General features: G+C 39.3%; 2 protein-coding genes across 4 annotated transcripts; both read right to left on the bottom strand.

Moving 5' to 3' along the window:
• Positions 1-2,439: 2,439 nt before the first annotated feature.
• On the bottom strand, positions 2,440-6,106 carry LOC104442758 (G-type lectin S-receptor-like serine/threonine-protein kinase RKS1). Its single transcript, XM_018871929.2, has 7 exons — positions 4,824-6,106; positions 4,363-4,492; positions 3,721-3,895; positions 3,436-3,646; positions 3,100-3,337; positions 2,843-2,990; positions 2,440-2,745 (listed from the first exon to the last, which is right to left on the bottom strand). Exons 1-7 carry the CDS (start codon positions 6,097-6,099, stop codon positions 2,440-2,442), a joined length of 2,484 nt encoding a protein of 827 aa, XP_018727474.2. The 5' UTR covers positions 6,100-6,106.
• A 4,905-nt stretch (positions 6,107-11,011) lies between these two features.
• On the bottom strand, positions 11,012-14,888 carry LOC120286217 (G-type lectin S-receptor-like serine/threonine-protein kinase RKS1). Of its 3 annotated transcripts, XM_039311359.1 has the most exons (8): positions 14,701-14,888; positions 13,582-14,598; positions 13,125-13,250; positions 12,451-12,653; positions 12,163-12,373; positions 11,849-12,086; positions 11,590-11,740; positions 11,012-11,492 (listed from the first exon to the last, which is right to left on the bottom strand). In XM_039311359.1, exons 1-8 carry the CDS (start codon positions 14,855-14,857, stop codon positions 11,187-11,189), a joined length of 2,409 nt encoding a protein of 802 aa, XP_039167293.1. In that variant the 5' UTR covers positions 14,858-14,888; the 3' UTR covers positions 11,012-11,186. The 3 variants fall into 3 exon arrangements, with proteins under 3 accessions (XP_039167293.1, XP_018727472.2, XP_039167294.1); XM_018871927.2 differs by having other exon boundaries at positions 11,013-11,492; positions 13,582-14,888; XM_039311360.1 differs by lacking the exons at positions 13,125-13,250; positions 13,582-14,598; positions 14,701-14,888 and having other exon boundaries at positions 11,021-11,492; positions 12,163-12,318; positions 12,451-12,566.
• Between the last annotated feature and the right edge of the window lie 3,327 nt (positions 14,889-18,215).

Genomic DNA, 18,215 nt, shown 5'->3' with positions numbered 1-18,215 from the left:
CAAATTAATTTTTTGAACACTCAAAATCACAAGTTAGGACATTTATGATAAATTTACCCTTTATTAATTTTCGTTAAATTGAATTAATACTATAAAAAACCATAAGCTAGTATACATGTGACAAAATGAGTGTAAAACCTAAATTAATATACTCATCAATTATCACGTGTTATTCAACTTAATAATTTGAACATAAAATTCAATGGAAATTAATAAAGGGAAAATCTGTAAGAGATGTACAAATTTAAAGTTTTTGATGGTCAAACAATTAATTTTGGGTAAATGTATCACGAGTGTACTAATTTAGAATTTCTCGTGATATATACTATTTCATTTTATTCTTATTTAAACGCCCTTATATTTATCCGCATGGTTATTTTCCTTTGCCGAACACCCTTTTAGTTGGTGCCATTTGGGGGGGTAAAGAACTCCAAATGAAAATGACCTTTTTTTGGGGTTTGGGGATGGTGGTGGTGAGCTTCCCTCCCTCCCTTTGAGCCCCCCCACTCCCCCACGTTCGCACAGAATCACGCTGCCAGCTGTCACGAAAGTGATGGATCGAGGCGACCGACATGGACCGGTTCAACGCATGGTTATTTTCTTTCGACCTCACGTTAAGATTTACTCCAAATGAAAATGACCTTTTTGGGGTTTGGGGAGCGAGGCCAATAATAAAGAAAACCATGGAAAGTGGCCGGCTGACGTGGCAAAACATACGAAGAAAATTGCGAGGCCAAGAAAAAAAAAAAAAATTTGAAAATAAAAAAAAAAAAATTTTAAAGCTTAGAACGTGATCCACGAGAATTGAAAAGTTCTAGTGGCATGGTAGTTGGGGCCGTTGATATGGGTTAAATTGATTTCTTTTTCCTTTTTTTAATAATTTTTTTAATTTTAATTTTCATTTTTTTGGGGGGTTTTGTTTAACTTTATCGTCGCGCATGCAAACGACTTTGAGTAAGTCAATTTCGGCATCTTTTTTTTTTTTTTGTCCCCCGGTTTTCCATGCTTAATAATTAATCTTTTTCTTTGCTTTCTAATTTCTGGAAGATTCGCGCCTGCCTTTTAACTTAAGCCATGTCGGAAAAGCCCACTTAGCAAATTTGTATCAGAATCAACGTGGTTGTAACTATTGCCTTCTTCCGTTTCTTTTTTTTTTTTTTCTTTTCTTTTCTTTTCTTTTTTCTTTTAATTAATTTTGGGTTAGTGAGAAATGTTATGGAAATAAAAATAAAAACAAAAGCAAGAGGATAAGCATCGCTACCACCCCCGGTCTTTCGTGATAAAGCATCCAACAACACATCATGGGTCTATATCAATTTCTGTAAAACAGATTGGTGTTAACTGTTAATGTGCAAAGTGTAATTGAGATGCCTTAAGAATCTTTCTATAATTATGTTTTTATCTGTACCTAGACTGTAGACCCATTAAAATGGGTCATAAACCCATTTGGTAATCCAAATGGATGTTAAATGAATTATAAATGAGTCTAAATACAATATGAGTATTAAGTGAGTCATAAATTTGTTTACAATTTACTTAGACCTAATTCATTGCTATAGCTCTCTCTTTAGTCTCGCCTTCAATTGAGAGATTAGATAAACTATGGAAGTGTTTACCAATATGAATCAAGTTGAATATGGATTGGGTTAGATATGGATTACTAAATTACATTGCATACAAATGGATCAAAATGGGTCTATTTGGGTTGGGTCATTTATCATTCGACCCAAACCCGACCTGATTTACTCGTTTGACGGGCCTACCTAATTGTATTGATTACTCTATTTTAGGCAATCACAATTAGCCACCAGGTTGTTATTTTTAATTTGACTCTAAATGTTAACATGATATCATAATAGGAGGTCCATAATAAAATCTTTCAAGTCCCCTATTTTTATCAATTATTATAATTTTCTGAGATTGCTCTTAGGCCAAATTTCAGCCTATGCAATGGGGGTAATGTTGTAACATTTAAATATTAAACCGCGTATACATCATTACATATTTAATTTTTTAGAGTAGTAGGCTATTATCTCACAACATTTTTCGTGGATTTACTCCTTTTAGTACGACTCTACATATCTGATCACGAGAATAACCTAAATGGAACTCCAATCCTGGTATTTATAAGCGAAGTATCAAAGTTAACTAAAAAGCAAGCACCATGCAATTTTCAGTTTCCAAAACATATCAAACATTATGAACATAAGGATTCCATATCGGTTTGACAGCCGAGCCATGCAAATGATTCTCTTTGGGACTTTTGCCGGTTCAAAACACGTTTGGCATTCTAGTACCCAATACTTGCATAAACTACTTGGGTTTTTTAAGAGAATTTGTGCTATATAACCAATCTAGGGCAAAATCTCGAGAATTATTGCAATATATTTTAAAGTGAATTTGTATCATAAAACTAATCTATGGCAAGAGATGGCATAATTAGCGGCCTTCGAGCAACGAAATTGTAACGTCATTCCTAGAAGCTGGTTTGTCATTTGTGGATAGATTCGCGCCATGGTGCTTGCTCTTGAAAACGTATGCAGGTCGTTTCGGGGATGCAAGAACCACATCTTTATTTGCCAACATGAACACAACGGTGGACATGTCCGGCCTATCATCCGCGAATTCTTGCACGCACAAAAGACCGATCTGGATGCACCTCAAGGCCTCTTCTTTGGTGCATGAATCACCCATCGACTCGTCGATAACGTCCTCGCAGTTCCCTTCTTTCCATAGCTCCCATGCCTGCGATTGTGTAGTGAACAAGCTGAGTATATTAGGCTATGTATTATGTATGAGTCCAGTCCTGTCTCTTGTACTCATTCAGAGTTCTAGTACTTACATGGCCTACCAAGGAAGATGGACTTTCATGGTAATATGCACCGTTCCTTTTGCCACTAATGACCTCCAACAACAAAACTCCAAAGCTGTAGACGTCGGATTTTATCGAAAATATACCTTCCATTGCGTATTCTGGCGACATGTACCCGCTGCCTTGCAAAAAATGAAGCAGAAAAAGAGGGGTTTTGACTAGTTAGTTGAGTTGAGGCTCTTGGAATCAATAAGCAGGTAAAGCATTGCAATGGCAAGAATTCTCACTATGTTCCAACTACTCGATTTGTGTTTCCTCGGATTTGGTCCCCGCCGCATACCCTAGCCATACCGAAATCTGATATCTTTGGATTCATCGCAGCGTCGAGTAGGATGTTGCTGGCCTTTAAGTCTCGGTGGATGATCCGGAGCCTTGAATCTTGGTGCAAGTACAAGAGTCCTCGAGCCACCCCAGAAGCAATTTCGAACCGTTTTCTCCAATCTGGCAACGGTCCTTTTGTTTTGTCTGGACCAAGATCAAGACATCAACAAACCATTGTTCGTTGTCATGGGTCGATCTATGAAATCAGAGTATTCTAGCTAGTGGGAGAACAGAAAATGTACCGAAAAGGAAGGTATCCAAGCTCTTGTTAGGTAAATACTCGTAAATTAGCATTTTCTCGTCTTCTTCGACACAGCAGCCTAGTATTCTCACCAGGTTCCGGTGCTGGAGCTTCGCAATTAACCGGACTTCGTTTTTAAATTCTTTAACTCCTTGTCCTGAATGTTTCGATAGTCTTTTGACTGCTATTTCCATTCCATTGTCCATAACGCCCTGTCAATTATATTTCCAATATGCAAGTCTTTATCAATTCTTCTAACTAGCTTTGTTGTGTAATGGAAATTTACCTTGTATACTGATCCAAAACCGCCTCGACCGAGCTTATTGAGGACGGAGAAATTGTTTGTTGCCGAAGCTACGGTACCCAGATCAAAGAGCGGCACATCTCTGTTTCCCCTCGGTTCATCACTGCGGTCTTCCACACTCTGGGGCTCGTTGAAATACGTTGAATTGGTCATATCACTCACCTGTGGATTACGGCTTCTGCGATCTGTTTCCAAGACAACCACATAAATGCCATTACAACCTCGGAGAAATTGTGAGATTCCTCATTCAGTAATTCATTTCGTTGAACCGAATGAAAGTTGTAAGCTTGAAAAGATCTTCTTGGTTTATATATTGCTGTACTTTATGATTTCATCTCTTGTACCCTGAAACTGGCCTTGTGCCGGTTTAGTTTCATTGTTGAAATGCTGCGTCGAGATGTGAATTGGCATAATCTTGCTTTCTTTTGCTCAAGGTTCTTAGATTCGGAATTGATTAAATAAAACATAGAATTCACTCCGTAACTGACTTCCTATAGCTAAGAATAGTTCCAAGATTGAACCGACTAAAATGTGCGTCCTTTATTAAGTGGTGAACAATAAGAGGTGATGGATTTTAGCTGGAAAATATAATAAAGAGCGCACTAATGTTGAGGACCAAGTGACGCACCCTTTCTCTTCTTGATCACCAAGCCATACAAGAAGAAGCCGGCGAGTAGTAGAGCTGTCAAAATTGAAACTAGAATGATCGCAACCATTGCCTTTTGGCTGAGGGATCTTGTCTTCCTGTGACGAGCTGAAAGGAAAGTACAAACCCAGTATTTCAGATTCAATGAGCTAAAAAATGCTTGTGCCAAGTAAAGGAAGTAAAATTCTTTCAACCTTGACTTGAAACCATATATCACCAAGTGGATCTCAAATGATAAACAGTTTATGCGATCCAAAAGCTCAAACTTGGTTCTTAGAATTGTGGATGTGAATTCCTATGCTCATGAATTTAATCTGTTTTGAAGTTCGATTAATCATTTGCTTGACAATGCTAATTTAATAAAACAAATGAGGTTGCCGGATACACATCACATTAACACAAGTAGTACTAGTAATATAAGTTACAAAAGCAAGAGTACCTAACTCAGTGACATCGACCCGTACATATAAATCTTGACCTGAATCATGAAATGTTCTTATATCGACTAAATAGCCATGCCATATGAGGCACCCGGAACCTCCCCGGCTTTCACTGGCACTAGCATAAGCTGTGCAAGAGCAATCCCTCAGGCATTCCTCCTCGCACTCCTTCAAGTTCAAGCTCATGTTGGCACGTGCTTTTGAAGTGTCCGGCACCTTCACACGTGCCACCCTCACGAATCCTTCCCCACTTCGACACACTGACACCCCTCCCCTCCTTATGCACCCTGCCGATCCATCTCTAAGGTACCAATCAGTCGGGGACTTGGGCTCGAACCCTGGCAGGCATGTGCACTTGAACTGGCCCTTATTGTATGGATTGCAGTTGCTGTTGGGTCCACACTTGCCGTAATAATCGCACTGTCCCCATGGAGAGAACGAGAATTCTATCCACCGCCGGTCTCTGTTCTGCCACACGGATCGTTGGAGTGACCCCGATTCGTTCGCCACCATTCTGGCAATGATCGACGTGTCAATGATGCCATACGTTATAGAAACCTCGTCTGGGTCATTTACTAAGCTTACGTTAAAGATGTGAGCACTAATCATTCCAGGTGTACCGCTCCACCGATGTCCAGCCCATGACCTGGCACGCCAATATGGATCCCCGTCCTTGTACAGAAACAATTGAGTGTAGCCCGTTGGGTCGATCCTAAGGGAGTAATTGCCAGGTGTCGGATCGTCTGGGGACTTCCATGATGTTAGGAACCGGTTCAAACCGGTTTTGCGGTTCAACCCAAGTTTCATGAAAGGAAGCATAGTGTCTGTTGGATAATCAAAGCTTTGCCATATCACCCTTTCGCTAAAATCTTGAACCAGGACTAGATTGCCTAAATCCATAAGCCGGGCTGTAGTAGAATAATTGGACAATGCAGAAGAAACATTTGTGGACCAAACAAGAAAGCTTCCATTCTCATGGAGCACCAAATTTCCATCAGAATCAATCGAAAGAGCTCCTGAAGTGCCATTGATTGGCCTCTCTCGGTTAGCAACCCAAACAATGGTTTGCTCAGAAACTTGGTAATACCAAATTCCGACATAACGGTGGCTAGAATTATCTGGGCTGAAGAAACCGAGAGCGAACCTTTTACCGCTGGAGACCAAGAGATTGCCATCTCTGATAGTATTGTTTTGGCTTAGGATGTCCAAGCCAGTACTTCCCTGAAGTAGAAAAAGAAGAAGCAGGGCATATACTGACCCCTTTTCTGTGTTCATGCTGTCTTTTTATTGAGGATACAGTGGTATGATGTCTGAGACAACAGAAGTGACTGAGTAATGATACCTCAAATGCCACGGAGTGTAGTTGAGGTCTTTAGTCGAGGTCTTAATTAGTGAGGATCCACCTTTCTCATGAATCTAAGCAAGTAATTGTCACCTTTTTCGTCCACCATGTAAATGAAGTGCAAGCTATGATTCCAATGTTTTCCTTTCTAAGCTTTGTATGTTCGGTCGATATTTCTCAATCGTGAAACAAAAAAATAATTCCTACTTCATGTAAATTGAAGTAATGGATGCGTACCTTGGCACCTCCCCTTGCCTTCCCTTCCCAGCAACCTAGTCCTTTTAATCAATGTGGTCGAAAGAAATTGCTTGAGATGTATTTGCTTTCACATTGAATCGGTTTACGGTGAAAGAATAGGATTCCGAGTTATCATCGTGCCGCTCATCACAAAGAAAACTTGACATCTCAAACTGTTGTGACGGGGAGGGATACCACATCGGTTTCCATCAAGTGCGATTTTAACATGGAAACAATTAGTTGAGGCTGAAAGTGCGAATCTTGAATCTTCTATTCATAAGCTCATTGCAGAAACTGTGAAAAACAGAAGAATAGTCCTTGCTTTGAACTCATTAACTTCAGAAGTTGCCAAGAAAGAGTGAAAGGAAAATCGTGTTGTCCACGTCTTCTATCAAGTCAACGCCCAGCTGCTTCCACCAAAATAGCTATTTTGTAGGTCTTTTTCAAGGATAGAGTCAGATATGCCATTTGATTTCCTATAAACCCTTTTCTGGTTAGTCCTTTTTGCTAGGCTAGTATTCCGGTTTTCATATGACAGAGCTTATCTACCATATTATGATTATTCTTTTGATTTTATTCCAATTGCTGAAATATATGGAATCTCTTCACTTTTTGTGCTTCTAATTTGCAGATGCAGAGAGGTTTGTTTCACGTGCCAATGCCAACAGCTTTTACTAATTTTCTGAAATCTCAAGTAAATGCGTTCCTTAGGGTGCGTTTCTGACCTTTATTGTGCCTATCATCAGCAATTTGCAATTCTTTGTAAATGATGGCAAGCTACTTATGGATTGTCTATGTACTCTACAAAGAATTAATCTTGGCAGGCTGAACTTAGATAAAGTCACTAAAAGATCATTTCTCTCTTTTCCTAAGGGTTTTCTCATTTCCCTCTAATTTTCACACAGCTTTCTTTTTCAACTTCTATGGAGGGGAGGCTTTGAGATAGATCTGGATCCCCCTTCCTTTTTCCGTGATTAATATGGTTTTCTATTCTCTTTTTCTTACTTTCCACCAGTTTTGTGGAGCTTTTCTTTCTCTGATCTAGTTTAGATCTAAAAACTTATCTCTCCTATTTCGGGGAGATTTCTATCCCCATCTAGTCGAGATTTTGGATTTTGCATGTATAATTTGGAATTTTTGCTTTTCTCAAGTTTCGTTGGTGTATAAATCGAGTTTCAAAGGAAATCGGATGAGCTTCGTAAAGGTTTTGGTTTCACAAGTGTCTAATTTGTGCTCGTTCAACCTTTTTTCTTTGAATGGCGATAGATGGAGATCTTAATGTTTGCTCATTACTGAAGACAAATATGGTGGTCGCTAATTTTGATTAGAAAAAAAATCTTAGATTTGCTCTTTGAGTGGGTGATTTCTAATCTTGTCTTGATAATTCATCTTGTTATCTAGAATTTGTTTTGTTTTGAAATTGGTTGGAATTTGTTTTGGTTTGCAATTAGACCGTGATGTTCCTCTCTTGTATCTTTACGAAAATGAATGAAATGTTACTTTGACTAAATAAAATAAAATAAAATAAAATAAAATAAATTCAGTAAGTTTAGACTAGTGTGATAGAAATCAGCATAAACTTTGTGTAAATCGACCGGTGCAAATTTTGTACACATACTTGGATCGGATAATCAAATTCATGATCCGATCGAATACTCTAGACACCCATACAATTAAAAAACATTGGCATTTATTTAATCCTGTTCACTTGAACAAAGCGTTTTTCCCCCTTCTTTGATGTAATATAGGCCTATGGAATCCGCAAAATAGAGTAAACGAGAGATAAAAGTTGGTCGACTGGTGTCCTTTCGCTTGACTTATAACGGTGGATGCGAGGTGCCTCGAAGAAAGGGCAACTCAAGACTTTGATTCCTCGGTCACCCCATTTGGCCCCGTCTGGAAGGGAGTACTTTGTCATCATCGTTAGATGACTTGGACCACCGTCTCGCAAGTTAAACAAGAGAATAAGCAGACTGTTCAATCATTCGCCAAGAAATTTGACCCCATAAAGAAAAAAGATAGGCAAAGAGACGAAGAGGAAAGATGGTTAGTCTTGGCAATGTGAGGTGGCGCGTGAGAAGAATGGTAGAAAATTATTTAATTTTTTTTTAAATATATTATATTTTTGCCAATTCAATTTTAAATATTTTAATTATGTCGATTGGATTTTAAATCTTTTTAATTTTGTCAATTGAGTCTATTCGAGCAATTTTAACTGGAAATTGCTAACATGGACTCCGGCCGTCCTACGTGACACAACTAGCTCGATAAGTATAATTTTTAATAATATTTCAATATTTTTTGATTTTTTTTTTCCTTTCTTTTTATGCTGTTTACTTTTTTTCCCTTTTCTTTTCTCTTTTTCCCTTTTTCCCTCACTAGCCATCACTGGGCCTCGTTGATGCTTGACGGAGGTTGCTAGCCCAAGCCTGAGCATCCCTCACCCTCGGTTAGCAAGGGTAGCCGACTTGGCATGGGCCTCCTCACCCAGGCCCGGGCATATCTCGCTTGAGGCTGACGAGGGCAACCCTTTGCTAGATTAGGCAATGGGGCGATCTTTTGGTTCTCGGTAATCATTTTTTGGTGACCTTTTGCCTAGAAACACAACATAGCGATCACATTGAAAGAAATATTTAGAAGAATGAATATCATGCAATAAGAGATAAGAGTTGGTTGATAACATTAAGTAATTCATATGCAGGTTCCTGTGAAACTTGGAAAGGATTCATCTGATCATGATGCTTTGAAGATGGTGGTTGCAAGGGAATGAGAAGAGAGGTAATTGTTATGGGCAGAAGTCGATGTATGGAGACAACACATTCTGACATTACCAACATGGAAACTGATTTAGGTAGCAAGAGCAATAACAGGGCTTGGTGAAGGAAGAGTTACAGTAAATCTGAAATTGTTGGACATAGCAATAAAACTCCACTATATCAAAAACCTTCAAGCAATATGAGGAAGTCAAGTCGAATGTGACTCTCCGCCTCCACTCTACATCAATTCCTTTCCAGGTTCATCGGGGATTGGCGTGTCCTTTGTGTTAATTTATGACTTGACTTTGAGATTCATTGGACTTTTGATGGATTTATAAAATAAAAAATATAAATTAAAATAGATACGAATTTCCTCTTCGGAAATTAAGCGGAATCCGAAACTCGTGAAGCTCCTGCACGGCATTTCCTATTCATGCGAAGATTGGTTTATTGGTGGGGCCAAGGTCAAAGTTTTGACCTTAGGCACACACGCACACACACACGTCCGCCGAGAGAGGAAGTCTGCTGCGTGAAGCTAAATACGTGGATGGTGGGCCCAGGTCAATTGTTTGACCTTTTCTGGGCACACGTATAAAAGGTTTTTCATCTCTTTCGGAGAGGCGCCGCCGAAGGATCCACGAGAAGCTGCCCGCCGCCGAGAGGGAGGAAAGCCACACATTGAAGCGCTGTTTTTACTCTGAGTGCTGTGAGTGTTCTGTTCGTGAGAGACATTCATAGGTGTTGGGTGCTTGGCTTGGGTCTTCGTGTTTATCGTGCGGTAAAGATTTTCGTGATTTACATCCAAGAAAAATTGGTGTATTCAGTGTAATTAGGGCTTGGGAAACACCAAGAGAGTGTTTAAGTGACTTGAGTGTGTAATCTCCTTGTATCGAGTGAAACTCGCTGCTGCTCTCCCCGTGAACATAGGTTTTTACAACTGAACCACATAAATCTGGTGTCCGATTTACTTTTTTCATCTGTCTATATTTTGTTCAATCGCTCGCCCCTTTTCACAACACTTTGTGTAAGTAGTCAAGCACTAGCATATACCATGGGAAAAGATGAACTAAGTTGGGATGCCAAGAAATTTCATAATTCAATGCCTGGTTGGGGAAACATATATAACAAGAGGGGATCAACTTACCTTCTATGCAGATCCAAAACCACCCTGCCCGAGCTTGCTGCGGAAGGACAAATTCGTTTGTAGCTTCAGTGATAGTGCTTGATTTCAAAGAAGCGTCAATCGGTGTTTCTTCTTCCTTGGTTGCGGACGTTTTGCACGTCTGGGATTCCTCAAATTATGTTGAACTTGAAGCAACACTGGCAAGTACTCCCCACCTGCTTCTTTCTGCTGTCGAGGCAGTCATACAATGTGTAGAATGAAATCCAAGCAATCATCAAATGATTCTCTTTTCTGTCAGACCAAGTACCAAATTTCTATGCTCAATTCGAAACTAGTTTTCGTCTTTCCTTAGGGATCATTTTTGCCTTTGCATTTGGAATATATGATCATAGTTTTGGTCTCAATGTGAATGAGGTTACATTTATGTTCTATTTGACTCAGATGTTAACATGATATCATAATAGGAGGATTGAGTTCAAATCTTTGGAGGCCTCTACTAGTCTCTATTGTTATAATTTTATGAGCTTACTCTTAGGCTGAATTTCAGCTTGTGCGTGAGGGGAACTGTTAGACTTTTTAAATATTATACCACACATTTATCTGACATCTTTCGGTTTTCAGAATGGTAGGCCATGGTTTGACAAAAATTTTCATCGGTTTACTCCTCTTAGTATGAATATGTATGTCAGATCACGAGAATAACCTAAATCAGACTACATTCGTAATCTCTAAGGGAATTATCAACGTTAACTAAAAAAGAAGCATCGTGCAATTTGCAGTTTCCAAATCATACCAAACATCATGAACACAGTGTTGGAATTCCAGTCCCCAATACTTGCATAAACTGCTAGTGTTTTAAAGAGATTTTGTTATATAACTAATTTAGGGCAAGAGAACGGCAAAACTAGCGGCCTTCGACCTCCGAAATCGTAACGTCATTCATAGAAGTCGTCCCGTCGCTTGACGATAGATTCGCGCCATGGTACTTTCTCTTGAAAACGTATGCCGGTCGTTTCGGGAATGCAAGAGCCACATCGTTATTTGCCAACATGAGCACAACGGCGGACATGTTCGGCCTATCGTCCGCGAATTCTTGCACGCACAAAAGACCAATCTGGATGCACCTCAAGGCCTCCTCTTTGGAGCATGAATCACCCATCGACTCGTCGATAACGTCCTCGCAGTTCCCTTCTTTCCATAGCTCCCATGCCTGCGAATGTGTAGTGAACAAGCGAGTATTTCAGGCTATGTATTATGTCTGTGTCCAGTCCTGTCTCTTGTACTTATTTAAGAGTTCCAGTACTTACATGGCCTACCAAATTGGAAGATGGATTTTCATGGTAATATGCACTGTTCCTTTTGCCACTTATGATCTCCAACAGCAAAACTCCGAAACTATAGACATCAGATTTTATCGAAAATATACCTTCCATTGCGTACTCTGGCGACATGTACCCACTGCCGTAGAAAAAAATGAAGGAAGAAAAAGAGGTTTCGACTAATTAGTTGAGATGAGGCTCTTGGACTCAATAACACATAAAGGATTGCGATAGCAAGAATGCTTACTATGTTCCAACTACACGATTTGTGTTTCCTTGGATTTGGTCTGCGCCGCATATCCTAGCCATACCAAAATCTGATATCTTTGGATTCATTGCTTCATCCAGTAGGACATTGCTGGCCTTTAAGTCTCGGTGGATGATCCTGAGCCTCGAATCTTGGTGCAAGTACAAAAGTCCACGAGCCAATCCAGATGCGATTTCGAACCGTTTTCTCCAATCCAGCAACGATGTTCTCGTTTTGTCTGGACCAAGATCATGACATCAACAAACCATTGCTTTTTCGGAGTATTGTAGCTAGTGGGAGAGCAGAAAACGTACCGAAAAGGAAGGCATCCAAGCTTTTGTTTGGCAAATATTCGTAAATTAGCATTTTCTCGTCTTCTTCGACACAGCAGCCTAGTATTCTCACCAGGTTCCGATGTTGGAGCTTCGCAATCAACCGGACTTCGTTTTTAAATTCTTCAGCTCCTTGTCCTGAAAGTTTCGATAGTCTTTTGACAGCTATTTCGGTTCCATTGTCCATAACGCCCTGTCAAATTGATTTCCACTTTGCAAGTCTGTATCATCGTTTTTTCTAGATAGCTTTTTTGTGTAATAGAAGTTTACCTTGTATACTGATCCAAAACCGCCTTGACCAAGCTTATTGAGGACGGAGAAATTGTTTGTTGCCGAAGCTATGGTGCTCAGATCATAAAGCGGCACATCTCTGTTTCCTCTGGGTCTGTCATCGTGGTCTTTTACACTCTGAGGGCCATCGAGATATGTCGAATTGGTAATATCGCTCACCGGTGGATTATGGCTTCTGCAATCTGTTTCCAAGACAACTGCGTGAATGCCATTACAACCTTGGAGGAATTGTGAGATTCTTCATTCAGGAATTCATTTCATTAAACCGAATGAAAGTTTTAAGCTTAATAAGATCTTTCCAAACGTTTTTACAACTGTTTTCCTGGTAAATATATTGATGTATTGTATGATTTCATCTCTTGTATCCTGAAACTGGCCATGTGCTGGTTTAGGTTCGTTGTTGAAATCCTGCATTAAGATCTAAACTGGCATCATCATGCTCTCTTTGGCTCAAGGTTCTTAGATTCGGAAATGATCAAATAAAAACATAGACGTTACTCTTTAACTGACTTCCTACGGCTAGGAATAGTTCCAAGACTGAACCAACCAAAGTTTGTGTCCTTTATTAATTGGTGAAGAATTAATTTAAGCAGACAAATTAACCGGAAAATATAAATAAAGAGCGTACTGGTGTTGAGGACTAAGTGACACACCCTTTCTCTTCTTGATCACCAGGCAGTACGAGAAGGAGCCGGCGAGCAGTAGAGCTGTCAAAATCGAAACCAAAATTATTGCAGCCGACGTCTTTTGGTTGAGGGATCTTGTTTTCCTGTAACGAGCTGGAAGGAAAGTACAAACAGAGTATTTCAGATTCAATGACCTCGGAAGTGCTTGTGCCAAGTATAGAATGAAAAATTCTTCCAACCTCGACTTGAAACCAGATATCACCAAGCGGATCTCAAATGATACACAGTTTATGCGATGCAGAAGGTCAAACTTGGTTCCTAGAATCATGGATGTGAATTCTTATGCTCATGAATTTAATCTATTTCGAAGTTTGATTCATCATTTGCTTGACAATGCTAATTTAATGAAACAATTGAGGTTGCGGGAGATACGTCACGTTAACAAATGTAGTATTAGTAACATAAGTTACAGAAATAGGAGTACCTAACGCGATGGCATCAACCCGTACATATAAATCTTGACCCAAATGTGCAAATGTTCTTGTATCGAGTAAATAGCCATGCCACATGAGGCACCCGGAACCTCCCAGGCTCTCACTGGCACTAGCATAAGCTGTGCAAGAGCAATCCCTCAGGCATTCCTCCTTGCACTCCTTCAAGTTCAAGCTCATGTTGGCACGTGCTTTTGTAGTGTCCGGCACCTTCACACGTGCCACCTTAACGAATCCTTCCCCACTTCGACACACTGACACCCCTCCCCTCCTTACGCACCCTGCCGATCCATCTCTAAGGTCCCAATCAGTCGGGGACTTGGGCTCGAACCCTGGCAGGCATGTGCACTCGAACTGGCCCGTATCGTATGGATTGCAGTTGCTGTTGGGTCCACACCTGCCGTAATAATCGCACTGGTCCTTTGGAGCGTACCAGAATTCTATCCACCGCTGGTCTCTGTCGTGCCATGTGGATCGTCGGAGTGACCCCGATTCGCTCACCACCATTCTGGTGATGATCGATGCGTCAATGACGCCATACATTATAGAAACCTCGTCTGGGTCATTTACAAAGCTTACGTTAAAGATGAAAGAATGAGTCATTTCAGGTATACCGCTCCACCGATCTCCAGTCCATGACCCAGCACGCCAATATGGATCCCCGTCCTTGTACAGAAGCAATTGAGTGTAGCCCGTTGGGTCGATCCTATAGGAGCAATTGCCAGGTGTCGGATTCTCTGGGGACTTCCATGATGTTAGGAACCGGTTCAAACCGGTTTTGCGGTTCAACCCAAGTTTCATGAAAGGAAGCATAGTGTCTGTTGGATAATCAAAGCTTTGCCATATCACCCTTTCGCTAAAATCTTGAACCAGGACTAGATTGCCTGAATCCATAAGCCGGGCTGTAGTAGAATAATTGGACAATGCAGAAGAAACATTTGTGGACCAAACAAGAAAGCTTCCATTCTCATGGAGCACCAACTTTCCATCAGAATCAATCGAAAGGGCTCCTGAAGTGCCATTGATTGGCCTCTCTCGGTTAGCAACCCAAACAATGGTTTGCTCAGAAACTTGGTAATACCAAATTCCGACATAACGGTGGCTAGAATTACCTGGGCTGAAGAAACCGAGAGCGAACCTTTTACCGCTGGAGACCAAGAGATTGCCGTCTCTGATGGTATTGTTTTGGCTTAGGATGTCCAAGCCAGTACTTCCCTGAAGTAGAAAAAGAAGAAGCAGGGCATATACTGACCCCTTCTCTGTGTTCATGCTGTCTTTCTATCGAGGATACAGTGGTATGATTCTGAGACAACAAAAGTAACTGAGTAATGATACCTCAAATACCACGGAGTGTAGTTGAGGTCTTAATTAGTGGGGACCCACCTTTCCCATCAATTTAAGCAAAGTGATTGTCACCTTTTCGATCTCCAAATGGAGTGCAAGCCGTGATGCCGATGTTGTCCTTTCTAAGCTTCATACTCTTCTTGGTCGATATTTCTCGATCGTGAAACAATAAATTAATTCCACCTTCATGTAAATTGAAGTAATGGTCACGCACCTTGGGACTCGCCTCACCTTTCCCTTCCCAGCAGCCTTATCGCTTTAATTAATGTGGTGGATCGATGTTGCTTGAGGTGTATTTGCTTCCCCATTGAATCGGTTCCACGTGAATAAACAGGGCTCTTGGTTATCATCACTCCGCCCATCCTGCAGAGAACTTAACATTTCAGACTGTTGGGACAGAGATGGATACCGTGTCGTTTCCATTGACAGCGATTTTAACATAGAAACAGTCAGTCGAGCCTGAAAATTCAATATCCTAATGTCATTGCGGAAACAGAGGAAAAAAATTCCATTTCTAGGTCTTTATTCAAGGCTAGTGTCAAATTGCCATTTAATCCTTTTCAGATTCGTCCTTTACGCAAAGCTAGTATTCTCTGTTTTCTTATGACAGAACTAAGCTACAATATTAAGATGATTCTTTTGATTTGATCACTCTACAATATACGAAACCTCTTCACTGTTTGTGCTTCTAATTTACAGATGCAGAGAGGCTTGTTTCTCCTGTCAATGTCAACAGCTTTTAGAATTTTCTAAAATCTCAAGAGTGAATGCGTTTCATTGGGGGTGTGTATCTGACCAGTATTGTGCCTATCATCAGCAATTTGCAATACTGTCAAAATGACAGCAATCTATTATGGATTGCCAGTCTACCCTACAAAGAATTAATATTGGCAGACTGAATTAAAGTCACTAAGTTTAGACTAGTGTGACAGAAAGCAGCATAAACTCTGTGTAACACGACCCGATTAGAATTTTGTACACTCACTTGTTTGGATCACCAAATTCATGATCCAAGTAACCACGCCTGATGCTCGTGCAATTGAAAAAGCACTAACATATATTTGATCCTGCTGACTAGAACAAAGCTTACCCAAGACATTGAGCACTCGGTCATCCATCTGGCCCCGTCTGGAAGGGACACTTTCCCCCGTTCATTAGATGACTTCGACCGCCGTTTCACGAGCGAGGCTAGAGATTAAACAGTGTTCAATCATGGATCAAGAAGTCTGACCCGCAAAAGAGAAAAAAGATAGGTCAAGAGAAAAAGACAAACCGATGGTTTCTCTTGGCCATGCGAGGTGGCGTGAGAAGACGGCAACCCCATGGAACAGACTCCACAATCTATCAACGGTTGTTCGTTTACTCAGTTGTCCATTTGGTCATTTATTTGTTTATTGTCGCCTTGATATGTCACTAGCACAAGCGGGTGTCTTGTAGTTCTTGAAGGGTAGATGAAAAGGTAACTTGGGGAAACCCTGACCAAGTGACCAGGGCTTCTCACCAAAAATGGTGGCAGAAAGTGATAAGGAAAGGAATTTAGATCCCTCGGATGTGAGGCTCGAGAAGAGAGATTAGTACACTTTCCTCAACATTAGTCTCGGTGCATTACTATGCTGATGTGAGTTTGAGGCTTCAAAATCAATTTATGCAATATTTTCAAGTCCCTTTTGTGCAAAGCTACTGTCAATGTACTTGGCGTTAGGTAATTACATTCAGAGTTTAACATACATATGTACTGCGCAAATCTTTTTAGAAGTGCCTTTTTTAGAAAAAAAGAAAAAAAAAGAAAAGGAAAGTGCACTACAAGTTCAAAAGCTTATTACGAAAGTGCGATTAAATTATAAAATTTTCAAAAAAGAGCAATTAAGTCATATTATTTATCACGAAAGTTTAATTGAGTTTTAAAATTTTAAAAAATGCAAGAAAATGGAAAGATTTATTATATCAATTTGACAAGTTTTAGGATTTGATTGTACTTTTTGAAAGTTGTAGGACTATTGTATTTTGTGATAAGTTTTACGATTTAATTGCACTTTTTGAAAGTTTTAGGACTCACTTGTCATTTCATGATAAGTTTTAAGACTTTCAATGTACTTATTTTTTTAAAAAAATTGTGAACTTATTTATAACACATTGACTGTAGTAATCCCAACATCATAAATAGAAGCTGAAACAATGCCATTACTAGACAATGCATTTGCTCCATGGTAGCTCTTCTTGAAGACAAACGCAGGCTGATTCATAGACGGAAGCGACACACTAGCATTCCCCAACATGAACACAGACCGTAGGCATTGCATGGGAACTCTTGCATGCACAAGACATAGATCTGAATTCATCTTGAAGCCTCCTCTCTTGACACAAATTGCGAATTGACTAGTCGACAATGTTTAGGCATTTCCTCCTTTTCATAGCTCCCATACTTATGAGCTAGTGATGTGTTATGTATTAAGTGTGAGTTTATACACATCTGACATGGCAGAAGTATATAGAACATGACCTGGTTGAAGTATTGCATGTATTTTGGATGTCTTCTAAGTTGGACTTTATCTCCAAGCAAATTCAAGGGAGTTCAAAATTTGGTGAAGTCTATCTTGGATTAGAGAAAAAGGAAGAAATTGCAGTATTCTAGTTCGAGTTCACAAGTCACGTAAGAACATAAATAATAATAATAATAATAATAATAATAATAATAATAATAATAATAATAATAATAATAATAATAATAATAATAATAATAATAATAATAATAATAATAATAATAATAATGATAATTAATAATAATGATCATTAATAATAATGATCATTAATAATAATGATGATGATAATAATAATGATGATAATAATAATGATGATAATAATAATAATAATAATGATAATAATAATGATGATGATCATAATGATAATGATAATGATAATGATAATGATAATGATAATAATAATAATAATAATAATAATAATAATAATAATAATAATAATAATAATAATAATAATAATAATAATAATAATAATAATAATAATAATAATAATAATAATAATCATCATCATCATAATCATAATAATAATCATAATAATAATCATCATCATCATCATCATCATCATCCTCCTCCTTCTTCTTTTCTTCTCCTTCTCAATTACACATTAGAATGAAGTCCAAGCTTTTGTTAGATAGATACTTGCAAATTAACAGTTTCTCAGCTTCTCCAATGTAGTACCCTAGAATTTTCACCACACTCCAAAGATGGAGTTTTGCAATCAATGTAACTTCAATCTTATACTATTC

Source organism: Eucalyptus grandis, chromosome 4 (genome assembly GCF_016545825.1).
Source record: "Eucalyptus grandis isolate ANBG69807.140 chromosome 4, ASM1654582v1, whole genome shotgun sequence".
Taxonomy (NCBI): Eukaryota; Viridiplantae; Streptophyta; class Magnoliopsida; order Myrtales; family Myrtaceae; genus Eucalyptus; species Eucalyptus grandis.
The sequence above is the reverse complement of the archived record's forward strand: the minus strand, read 5'-3'. Positions and strand labels throughout refer to the sequence as shown.

Excerpts from the sequence above, each read along its gene's own strand:
- LOC104442758 (XM_018871929.2), bottom strand. The coding sequence starts at position 6,099 with ATGAACACAGAAAAGGGGTCAGTATATGCCCTGCTTCTTCTTTTTCTA. Across the intron at positions 3,896-4,362 it reads ATCAAGAAGAGAAAGGGTGC|TGATATGACCAATTCAACGT; the intron begins GTCACTTGGTCC and ends TCCACAGGTGAG. Across the intron at positions 2,746-2,842 it reads CATCTTCCTTGGTAGGCCAT|GCATGGGAGCTATGGAAAGA; the intron begins GTAAGTACTAGA and ends ACACAATCGCAG.
- LOC120286217 (XM_018871927.2), bottom strand. The coding sequence starts at position 14,857 with ATGAACACAGAGAAGGGGTCAGTATATGCCCTGCTTCTTCTTTTTCTA. Across the intron at positions 13,251-13,581 it reads GGTTGATGCCATCGCGTTAG|CTCGTTACAGGAAAACAAGA; the intron begins GTACTCCTATTT and ends CTTTCCTTCCAG. Across the intron at positions 12,087-12,162 it reads CTTGGATGCCTTCCTTTTCG|ACAAAACGAGAACATCGTTG; the intron begins GTACGTTTTCTG and ends ATCTTGGTCCAG.